General features: G+C 30.7%; 1 protein-coding gene across 1 annotated transcript in view; it reads right to left on the bottom strand.

The window, feature by feature from the left end:
* Positions 1-713: 713 nt before the first annotated feature.
* LOC127718333 (cilia- and flagella-associated protein 65-like) overlaps positions 714-18,442 on the bottom strand; it is a 41,343-nt gene continuing 23,614 nt past the window's right edge. The window contains exons 25-42 of the mRNA XM_052224329.1: positions 18,135-18,263; positions 17,484-17,640; positions 17,091-17,159; positions 16,289-16,417; positions 15,420-15,504; positions 13,727-13,885; positions 12,906-13,094; positions 12,526-12,639; positions 11,444-11,602; positions 10,031-10,174; positions 6,800-6,916; positions 6,434-6,574; positions 5,666-5,740; positions 5,076-5,278; positions 4,542-4,670; positions 4,064-4,334; positions 3,246-3,358; positions 714-2,364 (exon numbers count right to left, since the gene is read on the bottom strand). Of these exons, the coding sequence (XP_052080289.1) occupies positions 2,211-2,364; positions 3,246-3,358; positions 4,064-4,334; positions 4,542-4,670; positions 5,076-5,278; positions 5,666-5,740; positions 6,434-6,574; positions 6,800-6,916; positions 10,031-10,174; positions 11,444-11,602; positions 12,526-12,639; positions 12,906-13,094; positions 13,727-13,885; positions 15,420-15,504; positions 16,289-16,417; positions 17,091-17,159; positions 17,484-17,640; positions 18,135-18,263 (2,537 nt within the window). The 3' untranslated portion in view covers positions 714-2,210. The remainder of the gene's footprint in view (positions 2,365-3,245; positions 3,359-4,063; positions 4,335-4,541; positions 4,671-5,075; positions 5,279-5,665; positions 5,741-6,433; positions 6,575-6,799; positions 6,917-10,030; positions 10,175-11,443; positions 11,603-12,525; positions 12,640-12,905; positions 13,095-13,726; positions 13,886-15,419; positions 15,505-16,288; positions 16,418-17,090; positions 17,160-17,483; positions 17,641-18,134; positions 18,264-18,442) is intronic.

The raw sequence follows: 18,442 nt of genomic DNA, 5'->3' as shown, positions 1-18,442 counted from the left end.
ATGTAGCTTCAATTCTAAAAATATGCAAACCTTTAAAATCTATCTTTTACATATAAGTACAAATACTTTTTGTTTTACTTGATTTTCAGAAGCAGACACACTGTATATCTAAAAGTACTTTCGCAATTTAAGTAAGGTAAAGGCATGGGGGTCTCTTCCTATATAAAGGTATACACAGACATGTCGCTGGTATGGGTCACTTTTTGGAATGTCAAATATATCAATGGGATGCAATTTCACAGAGGTAATATACCAATGGGTAGGGATTTACGCATCAATCAATATATAAAAGGGGGTGTTTTTTAAACCCCAGCTGGATGTCTGTACCCAAATATGTATGGTGAGACCCTATCCCACGAGTAATAGGGACTCAATTTTCTTTACTTGGTTTGATGCACATCTCTAGATCAGGAATTATCATAATCATTGTAAAGGAATTTCTAAATAAAAAGCATTTTCATCATATTGCTTTCCTGGTCACTCTTTCCCAAACCTGTAAGTATTGTTATACAACTCCATACAAAGTCACTTGGCATAAAAGGACTTAAGCATTATGGTTAAAGTTACCTTAGGGATCTGCAACCTTAATTTCCTCAAAATTTAAGGAAGCAATAAGCGGAAAATTCTTTCAGATGGGCATTATGGATTAATATTTTCACAAACATTCCCTAACAAAACTATGACCTTTAATCCAAAATCAATAAAAAACAAAATAATATTCTCACATTTTATTTGACAGATAAAAAATATAATTTAATATACAGACAAAACGGTCCAACATTAATGTGGTGAGTACAAACTGTAATACAAAATCTGTAATAAAATAATATTGTAAAAGTTCAGGACGGAATGTTTCTGAGGGTTTGATATTACAGGAATATAATACATTTTTCACATTCTGTCATGTTCTCATAACAGGCCTTTGTCGTTAATTAAATACAAAAAAATTATATTTTGCTAATGGCAAATATTTAAACAGGTCAGTTAATTTAAAACAATCTCTAGAAAGTCAATTCCAAAATGTAAAAACTACATTTTCTATATGTGTATAAAATGCATTTTAATGCTCCTAAAGATAGAAAGAAAAACATCTTTAAATGGATTTATATAATTCAGTATGACCAACAAACTACCATATACATATTGGTCAAAATATGAACAGAATGTGAAGAACTTTTTCTGACTATCATATGTTAACAAATACAGATTTTTTTAAAGCAGTTTAGAGAGCTACACACATAATAAAACTCTTCAAATGTAAATATAACAAGATATCACAGACAGTCTTCAAATAACATATAAATAATTATATACAATACAAGTGAACATATACATTTGTTTTTATACAGTATGGTTCATTTTGAAATAAAAAGTCCAATAAAAGTTAACAAAAGAATAGATTTGATAATGACTGGTTTCCTATTAAAGCATCATTTTCATTTCCATTTGGAAAGAACCAGTTGTCTGTCCTAACTTGAATTTATTCCTTTTTGTGATTTAAATACACATAGGTCAGTTATCTCCCTTTAAACAAATAATCTTCTTTTAACTATAAGGATTAAAGGAACAAAATATTAAAAGCTTGCTCTAAGGAAATGATTAAGGGAAATAAATCGATTATAGTTCAAACATTTGAAAATGCATATTTGAGCCATCAACTTTACAATGATACACAAACCTCATCCTTAAAATAATTATTTCAAAACCTCAAACATTTAGGGTAAATTCAAAGTGCATGCAAAAGAACAGAAGATTTTCATGCTTTTTGTAATATATCCATCATTAAAACCCAAAACACCTGTTACATAAAAACTCTGAATTTTAACCCATAATTCAGAAGATTCTGAAACATAAGATGCACACTCTGAATTTGCTTTACACAGCTATGCTCATGTTGTAGATCAAAACACAGGTACCACTTATATCATATTTTCTAGGGAAATGTTGATCAAAATAGCCTAAAGAGAAACATTTACTTCAAATTCAGTTATGTCCCTTTCCTAGCATGGTAAAGGGACATAACCCATTGAAGATGTCTCCCATTTGCTTATATGAAAAGTTAGCTCCCTTTATATCATTCTTCTACATTACAGATAGTCATGATTTTTAAGCATGGTCAGTTCTTCTGAATACTGAATTGGTTGTCAATCCAAAAAGGCCACAAACTCAATAAATGTCTTGAGCTTCTGAATTGTTTAAGATCCTAGTTCTTATTTCTGACTTTTGGCAGATGCTGTTCGTTTAGGAAGAGCTATAAATCTAGGCCTGGCAGTGATATTGAATTCTTCATTCAAAGCTTCAGTCATGATGTTCAATAGGGCATTCTCCATTACTGATTCAGCCATATTTCCAAACTCTGGATTCCTACAAAGCAATGGCATTATTTATTATAACTTTCAAAATAAAAAATTCCAAATTTTAAGGTGTCTAAAGGAAATAACTCTTAGAATCAGTTATTCATCTGTAATAATGTAATAATCTTTAAGTTTTTATATGGAACACAATATAAATAAGAGTAAAAAGATTCAGTACTGTTAACTTTTCAGAAAATTCAGAATGATGTTGATATGAACAGGTAAATAACAAATATTTCACAGATCTTAATTGACTGCAAACGAATCATCTAAACAGTACTTAATTTACCACAGTGGATAAGCCTAGAAATTGAAGACTTAAAGACTGAAAATGGCTTCATAATTTATTATTCATTCTTTTAAGAGCGTTTCAGATAAAAATTGGTTTACTAGTGGTCGTCAAATCTATTGAAGATTTTTCTAACAGTGTTTTAAAAAATTGTGAGCTGCTGCTATCAAAATTGCATGGTCATGGATAGTCTTAATCTACCTTAATGTTTTGTTTTGCTTATTTTGTGTTTTTTTTTATTTTTTATTATTTCTTCTTTTTTTTTCTATTTTGCTACTGGCTAACATTTTTCAAATGGAGATGTAAACTTACAGATCTTTGTTATCTTATTCATTCCTTTCCTAATAAGACTTTTATTCACTTTTCAATTACAATAAAACCATCATTTCCTTTTTTATAATTTGATATCCTCTTTTTGTTTTATAAGTCAAATTACTTCAATTTGTATTTTAAAAAAAATAGCTTGTAAAGTTTTTTAACAAACAAGGAAATAATAACAATATTTTTATAAATAAATAGCTTAACAAATGCTGAACTACTTATCATAAGTATGCACTTACTTTTTTAACACATTCCCCATTTCCATTCTCAATTTTACTTACTTTTTTAATAACTGTTTTTCTTTCAATCTTCTTTCTTCTAGTTTAATTCTCTGGATTTCATCTCGAGAGTACCTAGGAGGTGTTTTTGTTTTTCTTCCATTCTTCCCTTTTCCCTGAAATAACAGATTTGTCTTGTTTTTGACTTTGTGTCAGATATTCGGAATACTATGGTTTTTTTAATATCTCAATAACAAGGACACGGACCTATAACTTTTTCTGCTGTTTAAGTTACGTTATTTATATGCTATTCATTTATAACAGTCTTTTAAAAAAGCTTTTTATTTTGAAATAGAGTAGAGAATGCAATAAAAACACATCTATAATCACTTTTCAGTACTGTTAACAGGAAAATTTTCATGGCAGTTTTATTTTATCCATTTTTTTAGTTCATGTTGGTATTCGAAAATAATACTACCTCAAATATTGAATGAAAACTTGATTCATAACCACCCAGAAATCACATATTCAAAGAGGAGCTTATTTCAATTTAGTCAGCAAATCATGATAAAAGTGTTACTGTTATAAAAAATTAACAAAAGTGCACACACGTTAATGTCTCTATTCTCATGAAGATGAGGTCCAATATAATGGACATATGCCAGATTAAAACTTCAGGCCATTAGGCATCAGTATACAAGATATTAATTATCCAGTTATTCTGAAATACTAAGCTTCATGCAAATCGCTTACATAGTCAATGCCACAACCAAATTACTTTCCCCATGTCTCCCATTATTTGTTCCAGAATTACTGTCTACTGACAAACCAGGGATACAGAAAAGAGACAACCACTCTTCTAAAATACAAATGGTACCAACCTTTTTCTGACTAGTCTGACTTCCTGCAGAGGAGGGAGGACTTTGTCGCTGACCACTGACTACAGAACCAGCTTCTGACATGGGCAGGGATACAGAAGAGACACGTCCATCATCTTCCTTGGGAGGGGATGACCTTCCAGTAACCTTTGTAGATTCTCTTGATGGAGTCGGTGCTGTCACTGGACGCTGGCCGATCTGGGCATAGTATGGAATTGATTCATTTGTCACCTTTCTGACAGCTTCATGGAAATATGTATCATCCAATAAACCCCTGTAATATTTATGAATAATCTTTATATTTTCATTTTTAAAAAGAACTTTTTATAAATATACAAATATAAATGTAAGATATTTACACCATAATCCTTTTCCCCATGAGTTGCTGATAAGCACAGTTTGTAGCGGTAAAACCTATCATATACATCCTCAAGTACTCAAATAAAATACAATGATCTCTAAATTCTAAGTAAAAACTTACCGCAGAACATTACTGAGAACACCAGACACAACATCAGCCTCGGCAGTAGAACATGTTATTAGATCAGGTGTCGTCACTGTCTGTTTTTGTTTCTTTTCTATTTTTGGCGCCATTTTCTCGCTTAATGAACTGTAAAAAATTACATATTATAGCATATAATTTCAAATTAGAAAATTCTTTTAATTAAATTCAAAAATTACAATTTAAAAACATTTTTTTTTTTTTTTTTTTACATTTTTAGATTTTTAGGTTATTAATCTATGTCGTCATTAATGATACCATTTTCCTGTTTGGTGTGGTGTAGACATACCATGAAAACCTCTGTTGAATAAAAAAGAAGACATACATGAAGCAGATTCAAATGGATGTCTTGTTTAATTCAAAAGGGCTTTTTTTTTTTACTCTAACATTCACTTCATTTGAACTTGGGTTTACCAGTAAATTTACAGAAACTGACCGTATCTAGGATATTTTTAATAGCAACAAAGAACTGACTTCTGGGCTTGTAATACCATCAAAACATAAAATACTCACCGATCTATATAAAAGTTTCTGTATTCCTCAGGGAAATTAATTTGGAATTCTCTAACATCATGTGTTCTGGCTGTTAGTCCAAGATGCAGTAAGAATGGCTTGGGAGAATTTGGTTTCTCCCACAGTAATGAATCTTTCTTCATTTTCTGGACAGCTATTTCTTTCTCCTCATCTGGGGATAGCACTTTGATTGGTGGCAGGGTCTATGATAAAAAAAACAATAATAGAATGTGTAATTCTTTCTTCATCTTCAATTAGATATTTATTTTCTGCTTGGAAGTTTTTACTTATTTTATTTCTTACTAAATATTACAATTTTTCAATTTTTCAGTGATCCATGAAACAGGAGGATAAAAATATGGATGAAAACTGTTATTTGGTAAATAATCATAAAAAATTCATATCATAATGAACATTTGTACTTAGTTTCATTTTGGTGTGATCACATCTCGGTACTTGACCAAAAACTTAATTGGATAGCCAGTAACAAGCAAATAAACAAACAGACAGACAGAGGGACAAGTAGACCAGAAAAACTAATATCGGGGGCATATAATGAAGATAAATGTATATAAAATGTTAAATATTACCCTATATTTGGTCAGCTCTCCTTCTGAATTCTCACGTTTCGTTTCTAATGAACTAAGACGACTTGCTGACCTCTCCTAGAATAAATAAGATATGGAAATTAAAAGTATTGCATTTATTTCATTTTCAACATTTTCAAGATCTTCTTTTAGATTTTGAAATGTATAACATTTTGATTTGATAAGATAACAGATTCAAATGGGTCAACTGATTTTCATATGTCCAAAATATGAGCAATCTGACAGAAATATAAAAAAGAAGATGTGGTATGATTGCGAATGAGACAACTCTCCACATGAGACCAAATGACACTGAAATTAACAACTATAGGTCACCATACGGCCTTCAACAATGAGCAAAGCCCATATCGCACAGTCAGAAATGCATTTTTAAAACAAAAAGCTCACCTCAGTATTTGCAAGTATTGTTTTTAACATGCAAATTATACTAGTCTCATTACTGCAATTTCAGCAACTCACAAAATACTCACCTTATTTGCATGTTAAAAAACTTACTTGCAATAATATTAGTTATCAAAGTTAGATCTAATGTGAGAATCTTCTGTGTAACTTGTTTGGTAAGGGTATATATGTTATTTTGAAATCTAAATCATTAATGACTATGGCCAGTATGAGTAATCTCATATTTTATTAATCAAAGTTAACATCTCATTATGCCATTGGTGACATATACATCTACAATAAAAGACATTTAGCTTACTGACGTTTCTACTTTTAATGATTTAGACGCTGAAACAATTTATACATTACCTTGATTTCAACATCAGGTAAACGTTGATCAGCTTCTAGATCGTTCTCCGTGATTGTAAACTCGTATGTCTGGCGACGTTTTTCTTCTTCCCAATCCTGTAGCCTCTGTTTGTAAGCTCTGTTTTCTACTTCATCAGTTACCTATCAAAAAATCAAATTATCCAATGGTGAAGAGATGTGTCTTATCATCAAAACTAAATATTAGAGTATCTGATACATGGCCAGTAGCCAGAGACTGCATCTAAGCAACACTTTTGTCATGAACCTATTGCGTGGTTTTTATTCATAAGAATATTTTACTAGATGTGTAGAGTTCCAGGAAAAGGAAAATTTACAATTTACAATGATACATCTTAACTATCTTACCTCACAAACTAAATCCAGGTCATAGAATGATGGTACACCACAGGCAACAAACACCACACGACACATACGGCTCTCTCCTGGTGCCAGGTAACCTCTCACAGGTGATATAGACAAATACTGTAAACATAAAACAAAAATATTCAATATTTATCAAATTATAGAAAGTATTAATTACATATACATGTCAAATTTTGAAATAATATTAGGCCAGTTTTCAAACTTTTCTCCTTGACGCTTTTTTATTGTCTGTTCACTGCAGCATAATTTCATAATTTGAAAATGAAATCTTTGTCAGTTTTTAGGATAAAGGTATTCCATAAAAAAAGTATTAATTTATTTAATCTAGTGGTCGACACAATAAATAACACACTAAATTGGCAAATTCATCTAAGAAATGTTGAGACATAGGCAAGACTTTGTGCTGTGTTTGGACGTCTTAATTTTCCTAAAGGGTCAGTCAAATGAGTAAAAATGATAATAAAGAGATTTGAATTAAGTTGTTAACCAGCAAACATTTTAGTTACCAGTTAGGTATCATGCAATACAGTAACCTTAAAAATTAGAAAATATGTCACATGCAGAATTATTTGATAATTGAAATTAATACTGTACATTAATTATTATTCTATTAATAATATTATTATTTTTGGTGCACTAATTTACATGGATGTTGTGTGTAAAGGTAAGCAATAATTTTCAGTAAACATTCCTATAGGCTTGTTAAAAAAAAATTGCCAGAACCACAAAATCAAGTATGAACCAAAATTCTATGTTTTTTTCTCAAACCATGAAAACAAGTACCAACAATAATAAATAAACTCACAGAAATTGAATACAATCTTACTTTGATTTCACAAAGTCACATGGTATTGAAAAGATAGACCCTTTCTTACAAATACTGTAAATTCAGAAATTATTGTGAGGTTTTTATTAATGCGAATAATGCGACTCTGTTAGTATCGCAATAATAAGAACTCGCATTTAGATAGCTAAACCATTGATCTGTATGTAGATTTTTCTAAAATCGCAATAATTGAACTCGCATTCTTGTCCATTTTTGAAAAATCGCAATAATAAATGCACACAAAAATATCTGAATTTACAGTATACAGAAATGTAAAATTAAACAGGAAAACAATGCTTAATTTTCAATCACAAAAAAATATGTGAAGCACATAATTTTCATTTTACATAAAGTAAGAAGATCTGCAAATATTTCTATTATTCAATTATTGATTAATGAGTGAAAAAAACATGAATTTTTATTTAAAGTTTGATTGCTAAGTAGTGCCCCTACTTTTTATCACTTTAATTTAGGCTTCCCCATATGATCCTATGAAATCTTTTTAAAACTAATTATACAGGTCTTTCATTTCAATGATCATATAAACCCAACATCTCCATTTATTCATAGATATTAAAATATCATAAAACTAAAACAAATTTTTTTTTTTTTGTATATTTAATCTATTGTAAACACTATGGCATGCAATATAGCACAAAAATGAAAACAAATTAAATAAAAATTTTAATTTCAAAACAAAAAACTCTGTAAAGCAGACACAATCCATAATGTAAACTCACTTTTACAAGATTCTAAAATTTGTAGTAAATATTGGTTATCATACATTTTTTTGTATATACATAAAGTCTATCCACTTATGTTTGAATTCAAGCTTAGGAATAATCAATGAAGGGGGGGGGGGGGGGGGGGGGGGGGGGGGGGGGGGGGGCGGAGGGGTCCTGATCCCGAAATCCTGGGCTTAAAAACATGAAATCCCAAGGTCCCGAATTTAAAGAAATTTAAATCCCGACATCCCGAAATTCTAAAAAAGAATTCCCAGATCCCGAAAGGATTAATCCCGAAATCCCGAGCTTAAAAACACCCGATCCCGGAGTCCCGATAAAGGTCCGACCCCCCCTCATCAATAAACGAGAAAAATATCTTGATTTTACACTTCATCTAAAAATAATTTCTCCTTATTTCATCTCGATCATTGTAAATTAGTATAAAAGTATAAATCGGCTTGGAATTAAAAGAATTTAATATACAACTTTTATTATGACTTTGGATTTTCCTAATCATATTACCTGAGCATCTGACTGTGAGGTAACATGCCATTCAAACGAAGCATCGTTCTCCTTTGAACGAGAGGAATTTAATACAACTTTTATTATGACTTTGGATTTTCCTAATCATATTACCTGAGCATCTGACTGTGAGGTAACATGCCATTCAAACGAAGCATCGTTCTCCTTTGAACGAGAGGAATTTAATACAACTTTTATTATGACTTTGGATTTTCCTAATCATATTACCTGAGCATCTGACTGTGAGGTAACATGCCATTCAAACGAAGCATCGTTCTCCTTTGAACGAGAGGAATTTAATACAACTTTTATTATGACTTTGGATTTTCCTAATCATATTACCTGAGCATCTGACTGTGAGGTAACATGCCATTCAAACGAAGCCTCGTTCTCCTTTGAACGAGAGGAATTTAATACAACTTTTATTATGACTTTGGATTTTCCTAATCATATTACCTGAGCATCTGACTGTGAGGTAACATGCCATTCAAACGAAGCATCGTTCTCCTTTGAACGAGAGGAATTTAATACAACTTTTATTATGACTTTGGATTTTCCTAATCATATTACCTGAGCATCTGACTGTGAGGTAACATGCCATTCAAACGAAGCATCGTTCTCCTTTAAACGAGAGGAATTTAATACAACTTTTATTATGACTTTGGATTTTCCTAATCATATTACCTGAGCATCTGACTGTGAGGTAACATGCCATTCAAACGAAGCATCGTTCTCCTTTGAACGAGAGGAATTTAATACAACTTTTATTATGACTTTGGATTTTCCTAATCATATTACCTGAGCATCTGACTGTGAGGTAACATGCCATTCAAACGAAGCATCGTTCTCCTTTGAACGAGAGGAATTTAATACAACTTTTATTATGACTTTGGATTTTCCTAATCATATTACCTGAGCATCTGACTGTGAGGTAACATGCCATTCAAACGAAGCATCGTTCTCCTTTGAACGAGAGGAATTTAATACAACTTTTATTATGACTTTGGATTTTCCTAATCATATTACCTGAGCATCTGACTGTGAGGTAACATGCCATTCAAACGAAGCATCGTTCTCCTTTGAACGAGAGGAATTTAATACAACTTTTATTATGACTTTGGATTTTCCTAATCATATTACCTGAGCATCTGACTGTGAGGTAACATGCCATTCAAACGAAGCATCGTTCTCCTTTGAACGATTGGACACAAACACCATACGTCTAGCTCTGCTGAATAATGGTAAGTTTCCAAATGATAGCCTTTCTTGTGACAAGTATACAAGCTACAAATAATTGAACCACATATTAATTCAGTGATTATTTAGTACTATCTTTTGGTGAGAATGTATATTGAAAAAAAATTAAATGTATTTTGTTATAAAGCAAAATTGGCAAACAGGCTCATATTTGTTTTTCGTAAATTGTTTTATAAATTAAGCCGTTAGTTTTCTCAATTGAATTGTTTCATATTTTTCATGTCAGGGCCTTTTACAGCCGACTATATGGTATGGGTTTTTCTCAATGTTGAAGGCTGTACAGTTGCCTATAATTGCTTACATCCACTTTATTTGAACTTTGGTGAATAGTTGTCTCATTGGCAATCATACCACATCTCCTTTTTTTTATACCAATTGTGTTAACACAGTAGCATACTCAGGTGTATCAATTATCAAAGAGGCATTTTAAGGTAGTACCAAACACCTTGACTAAAATTAATTTGGCTTGTTTAATTTTCATAAAGTTTTGACAAAATATTTTCTTTGACACTTAAGACAAAAATTTCAAAATTTCAAAAAACTTGAACCACACTTTATCGGAAAAATTTCATTGGATATATAGCAGTTTGACAAACACTAATTTTGATCTTTCAGAAGCTTAATATTTCCTTAACAATAGAAAGTGATTAAAACGTTTAGCTGATTTTTACAGAGTTATCTCCCTGTAGTGTTATGTACCACCTTAATTTGATAAAGTTATGTGATGAGCTCACACACTTTTCAAGAAGCTTTTTAAGCTATGCAAGTAAAAGAGACAAAAAACATTAGTTTTATTTGCTCATTTATGAATTTGTCGATAATGTTAGATAATAATTTTTACAGCAGATTCAATTTCTGTGTTCACCGAATTTCATGCAAATTGTCAACTGAATTTAGATTGGTAATAGGTTTTTTTACAAGCAATTGTTTGACAACAAAAAATCACAATAACTTAAAGTTATAAGTCAAAGTAAAAAAAAAGTTACAAGCCAAAAAAGTCAAAAGAGCAGTTGCAAGAATATTGGATTAAGAATCAATGTCTTCTGTTAAATGAAGCTGCTTGATTCATCTTGACAAATTTTGATTTCAACAGCTATCAGATTTTTCATTAAGTAAATAATGTTTGTCAAAAGAGCATTTGCCAAAAAATTGGTTATCTCGTATTAAAAGTATCAATAAATAGTAAATAGACATGTTAATTCAGACATCTTGTAACTAAATTCTTTCTAATCATTTTTTAAAAAGTATTCAATTTGTCTTTCAAACATGTCTGACATCAAACTAATTATTTTATACCTGTCCAGGAACAATGGCGCTCTGTACTCCAGGAACACCCGTTAAATCTGATTGGTCAGTCATTGGCATGGTTTCACCCATAATACGCTTGTCATATCCAACACCAGTAAATGTTACTATAGCTGTATCTCCTTTATCTACGATCACTGGAACATCAACCTAACAACAGAAGTAAAACATATCTAAGATAACACAATAAATAAAATTAAAATTGAGAATGGAAACGGGAATGTGTCAAAGAGACAACAACTCGACCATAAAGCAGAAAACAGATCAAGGCCACCAATGGATGTGGGAGGGAAGGAAAGGACTTCAAATTTCCTGCACAAAATAATGAAAACAACACTTGATAGATTTCCTGCGTCCGAAGCACTTTTCTGGATTTACCATCATCAGGAACACTCAAAGCCTGAATATCTGAAAGCCAAGGATGTCTAAGAACTGAAACAGTTGAAGAGCTATATGACCAAAAAGGACCTAAAAATAATAGCCAAATCCATCTAAGGTCAACTTTGACTGAGGGAGTTTAAACCTTAGTTTTTTTTTAAAATTCATAAAATTATAAAGGGACAATTTTAAGGATGCAGTTGAAAAAAATCTAGAGTTAAAAATTGATACTATAAATCAGAAGAGCATTAGTAAAGGAACAAAATAAGCTAAAAATATTGATAGGTTAAGGAACTCCTTTTTGCAATATTTGATTTTAAAAAAATGGCAGGAAAATGCTGACTCAAACTTTTACCTTATATTTAGCATTGGCATTATTTGGGTCTCAAATAGTAAGAAAAAAAAACTTGAATCGGCTTAAATTTTGGCAATGACATTATTATGAGCTATTGAAGGCTTCTATGAATAGAAAAAAAAAGATTATACGGGGCAAATTATTTTACTCTGTATTGTAGGAAAAAACCCAAGAAGTCCGAAAATTCATAAACCTAACCTAAGTACATCCATAAACAAATATATGATAATCATGTCAGTACAAAAGTACTAACTACTGAACTGATTATACCCTCACGGGACTGATGCCACTGATGCAAGACTTTCCTATTTGAATCTAATTGTAACATTATAGAACATACCATGTAAGTTTTGGCCTCAATCGGTGAGAATCTCCATTCTACAGCAAGTGATCGTCCTGGTGGTATCTCTCCAAAAGGTGTCAAACACTCAAATACTGGCTGATCAAAATTTTCCTTGTGAAAATAAAAGATTGATATTAGAAACCGTTTGAAATGATTATTCTAGAACATCATTGACTTTATATCATACATATCTTTCGACGTCACAAGCAAAAATGTCTAATGCCACAAAAGAAAAGTAATTGTTATATGGCGTCAATAGTAAAAGTGTCTTGGGTCAAGTGTCAATGAATCCCAAATAGTGATAAGATCTATTCCTACACGTATAAAAAGTGAATATTCACATTTGAATTTATCATAAGTTTTATTATTGGACCTACCTGTTGTAAAAGTTCAAGAGGTGCAAGGTCAAAGGTGAATTTAACAGTTTTAGCACCTCCATTGTAAAGTTCATACACTTGTTTTGGACTGGATTTCTCTCCTACTGGTACTGGAGTAAACAGGTGTTTATTGGATGGGAAATGAATGTAATTCCTTTCTGCTTCAACAGTCACTCCAATAAAATTCAACTGAAAAATATACATCTCTAATTAAATTCAACTTTGATTAAGCACAAATCTGCAATAAAATTTAACTAAAAATGATAGAACTCGAATAAAATTCAACTGTAAAAACATGAACCTACGATAAAATTCAACTACAAAAGATCAAACAAGAGGTCTGGTAGGCTTAAATCACTTACACTTCATTATAATGTTCCAAACTAAATATCAAATCATTCCTTAATGCACTTGATTGGCAATATGTCCCAAAGTTAAGGATGGACTAACGGACGAGACACTTAGGGATATCTTTTTATGAAATGAATTCAACCAATACTGTTAACATTGAAACTTTTGTGCTGTGGTTATTTCCCGATTATTTAGGGAACATGTAAATTGTTTCAAAATATCCCTCCATCTGTGAAACTTTTGTTCTAATCAACAATGTCTATGCTAAGGGAGCAATTATGTTTGGGAGCTCAAATTTAACCCCTGAGTGAAAGGTTTTAGCATTGAAATTGTGAATATAACCATTGAAAATTTCCACGTTTCCAATATTTTGTTTAGTGCATTACTACTGAGAAATAAAAGCTTTTGAAGTGCATCAAATAACTTTTTAGAAACTTGTAATTTTGGATAATAACTGGTTTCCTACTTACCAGAACTTCTCTACCACGAGCTAACTTGAGAAGGACAGGAAGTCTATCTGTTCCAGTCATGTTGTGTCTATAGGTAAAGGTAACAGTTCGACACTCTCCTGGTTGAAGTTTTCCTTCTTGTGGTTCCACTGAAAACAATTTGTTGTCCATCACCTTCATCTGAAAAATGAAATATGAATAAAAAGATGTTAGGTGATACAGCAAGTCAATGACAAAATAAACTGAAAGACATCTACAAGCTTCAACAAAAGACAGGTGTCTATACCATATGTTAAGCTACATGTACTTCACTGAACATTTAAGATTTGAGGTTTACCTATATCCACGAAATCTACCAAACTTGGTGGTCACCCTGTGACAAAAATACAAAGAATTTTAAGGAAAATCTATTTATCAATTACAATTAATGCTTTCAAGTCAATTTTAAGAACATTTGTATCCAATTTTATGTGCATAATATACAAATATCCATCTTTGTCAATTTTAAACAATACTAATGTTGTAATAAATCCATAAGTAACAGGGATGCTGATATATAGATATAAGAAGATGTGTTATGAGTGCCAATGAGACAACTCTCCATCCAAGTCAAAATTTATAAAAGTAAACCATTATAGGTCACAGTATGGTCTTCAACACGGAGCCTTGGCTCACACCGAACAGTAAGCTATAAAGGGCCCCAAAAATTACTAGTGTAAAACCATTCAAACGGGAAATCCAACGGTCTAATCTATATGTTTTTAGTTTAAAGCATACAAATAGCTGCAGCATTATTCATTTACTTAGTCATTATTCAGACCATTATATTTTTATGGTTTTGCTTTGACAGATCATTTTAATTTATTATTGAGATTTGAGAAATCCACTCTTGTTAATATTCTTCTTTGTATAATACACCTACTTAAGGTGCATTTATTCCACAAATCACTATACGGTATATTTGAATTGTTTACATTGCCTCAAACCATGAAATTTATTGACCTATTAGATTATTATTGTACATCTATGAAAATATCAAATAATGTTAGAGTTTACATTTTTTTGAACTCAGGGCATATATGCATTCACATATTCTTTTTTAAAGTGTAATTTGTATTTAAGAAGACTTGAATATTCAAAGATAGAAAATATAAAGATAAAAAGATAATGAAATTGATATTTTTTTTAAAAGACTGGTTATAAAGGGAAATAACTCAAAATAACATTGGGAATACCAATATTACAAAGTTTTCAATGATTTTCTAATATTTTGAATAACTAAATGTTACAAGCACATTTATCTAATAAATATAAATATTAAAATTCTAGGGGTTGCATCGACTCTTTTCAAAAGGCTGTATGATGAACAGATGTCTCATTGTTTTGTGTTCTTTCTAACCTCAGTGTGGCATCAAAATTTATATAATTTGTGTTAAAAAACTTTAATATTGTAAATGCAGGAATTAATATGTAGATCTATTAATGTGAATCACTGATTACTGGTAAAAATGTGACATTTAATTCATGTGAATACAAACATTTTTTAAAGGAAAATCACAACTAAAATTATGAATGGAAGTTTTTTATTATTGTGAACCTGTCTTGTTTCTGTTGCAGTTTTCGCATTAACATCCCCATAATTTCTGAATTAACAGTAGTAGAAACATCACACCTCATATTTTTTTGATAGGATGAGTTAAAATAAAGCTATTACCTCATGTAGTTCATCCTCATCAAATTCTCCAGTCTCTGCCCAGTACTCTAATTCTAACTGTAAGTCAGATGGGAACAGGAAAGCCCTGTAACAGAGAGCAATAATATTTCACAACATTACATTAAATTAGCTAGTCCTATTAAAACTTTAATACTTTTTATTCCACATCTTTCTCATGCATTAGAATAATTTAATTTCTCTAATTAATTGGTAGCTATTTTATACTTTCCCCAATTGGTTGTTTATTTTTTAATAACCAATGTATGGTTATAGCTGTTAGTACTTCATTAGACAGGTAGCCTCACACTTTAATTTCGAAAATTTAACTGTATCAAGTGAATATAAATATAAAAATATCTTTTCTAACACAGAGGAAGAACATATATATATCTTTTTTTCTTTGCTATGGAAATATAACTCATGCAAAATTCAAAAAAAAAAAATGTAGTGGAAAAGTCTATTCACATAATATTTAATTGAATAGTCCTAGCTTTTCATTGAGCAACAAAATATGCAAGAAAACCATATCATTTTGAAGAGGAAACCATTGCTAGCAGCACAGTAAATATTTTTTGGTAAACAACAGGTGCTACATGTGGACCAGGATCTGCTTACCATGTAAAGAGCACGTGATCACCCCCAGTTTTTGGTGGGATACTTGTTTGTCCATTCTGTGGTTTTATGTAGTGGTTTTGTAGGCTGTTGAAAGTCTTTTTCAACCTTTTTTGTTTTTTTGTCCTGATGTTTTCAGTGTCTCTCCCACTTATATGAGTTTTGATGTCTCTTTGGTATCTTCAGCTATCTTATAGTTACATATTCTACAGAAATATTATTTTGCTATACAAGATAAATTTGTGTATAAAACCTACCAATCAGTGGCCACAGTTCCTGTATTTTCAAACATTAAATTCACAATACATGGCTCACTACCCACTGGTGCAGCACTGAAGTTAAAGTCTAATATAGCTCTTGTGTAGACTGGTGGTCGTCTATGGTGACTGAACAAAAAACAACAAACAGTTCTGTTTAAATCTTTAAAAACATAAATAAATCTAATATAGCTTTCATGTAAACTGGCAGTCTTTTGTGATGACTGAAGTAAATATTGGTATTTTTACATTTTTATTAAAGGTTTTACTTTTAGTGATTATTCTGACACATTAGGAAAATAGTTGTAATATAAACAGTATGTCTGATAGTACTGTGGATTCATTTAATTCTTGGGTACCAATTTTCGTGGAGTAAGGAAACATTGTATTTTCGTGGATATTTGATTTCATGGTTTTGCCAAAGTCTGCATACAGGTCTACAGAAAATTCATACTTCGTCAAACAATGCAATTCGTGGTTCACCTTTACTCACTAAATCCTATTCCACGAATAATAATGAATCCACAGTAAGTAAAATATCTGCATAAAATCGGTAATGAAGAATACAAATAGTGTCTTAACAAATAATGCTTTTTAATTGAGAAAGTTCACATATCATTTTTTTCAAATTGTTTTGATCATATAGATATAATTCTTTTTTTTTTCACTTTGTGAAAATTACAAAGATAAAAAATGATGTATGTAAATTTCCTACAAGATGATACAAACTTTATCCTTGTACGCATTCTGAACAGAATGTGAAACACTTAAGGGAATCAGATGTTTTGTAGCTTAGCCTTACCTGTGCCTTGTAGCTACACTGTATCTTAGTTCTTCAGCAGACGGATCTGAATCCAAACAAACGTTCATACTGAAACAAATAAAGGAATTTGAGAATAAATCTATTTCCATCAAAAAAAATATCTGACACATACACTTGTAAATATACAAAAAATACATACATTTTAATAAATATATATAAATGAATCGTTTTTCCCCATTTACATGTAGTTAAGATGACATATTTCTAAAAATATCATATTACTTTGTTTTGTACTAGGTATCTGTTCAATAAAATCTGGAGAAAAATCTTTCAAAGAGCATTATGAGTAAACATTTCTTTTAAGAGGAACGAGATAAATATTTTTCACCAAAAATATTCTGTGAAAATAATGTAATACCTTTCACTACTTACTTGTCTAGAGAAAACAGACTCCATAACTGTTTCTTACTGATACCAATGGCACTACCATAGCAACGTGCATCAGTGACAGCCATGACAGGGAACACTCCAGTTGTCAACACATGACACAAATGTTGTGGTTCTGTTGCTGTGGGATGTGATGTTGTTGCTAAAAATAAATTAAGTCATGTTGTTTAAGAATTTTTCCAAAATCAAGATATAATTACTTGTCTTTTTTGTAAAAAAAAATTCTGAAATTTCTCTTAAACTATTTCTTATAAGGACAGCATAACATTTTGTTTGACTTGATTGGAACTATTCTGCTTAAAACTAAGCTGGAAATTTCATATGTACTATATTTTGTATATATTTCCAAATTCTAAATCAGTATTTTGCATGTAAAATTTATTGTGATTTCTACTTGAAATTTGTTTAAAGATATTATAATCGTGTTACTACAAAATAGCAATTCATTGAAATTTGTTTGAAGATATTATAATTTTTCTATTATTAAATAGCAATTCAATTATATAAAATTTTCAATTCTTTTTCAATAAATCAATGAATCTGTCCTCATTACTTTATAGGACAACATAAACAATGTTTTTCTGTGACCTATTATTTTTAAAGTAAAAAAAATATATAAAGTTTAAAGACTGGTACCTTCTGGTGTCACTAGTTTATATGAAACAGAAAACTGGTACTGGACCCGTCTGACTGGTTTCACAGTTGCCATGATCACATGCTTAGATCTAGCTGGTAAGATACCTTCTGTTCTCTCTAACTGAAGAGCTGCGTAATAAAACAAACACAAATCATAATTTACAGTTTTTCAAAAACTATTTTTTTATCATAGAATTCTACTTAAATCTCCATTTGTACTGTTTGTATATCAAGTCTTTTTTAATATTTCTAAAAGGTTCACAAAACTAAACTAAAATCAATAATAAAAATATATAATATAAAAGTTT

This window comes from Mytilus californianus, unplaced genomic scaffold (genome assembly GCF_021869535.1).
Source record: "Mytilus californianus isolate M0D057914Y unplaced genomic scaffold, xbMytCali1.0.p SCAF_10, whole genome shotgun sequence".
NCBI lineage: Eukaryota > Metazoa > Mollusca > Bivalvia > Mytilida > Mytilidae > Mytilus > Mytilus californianus.
This window is presented reverse-complemented; position numbering and strand designations above follow the sequence as displayed.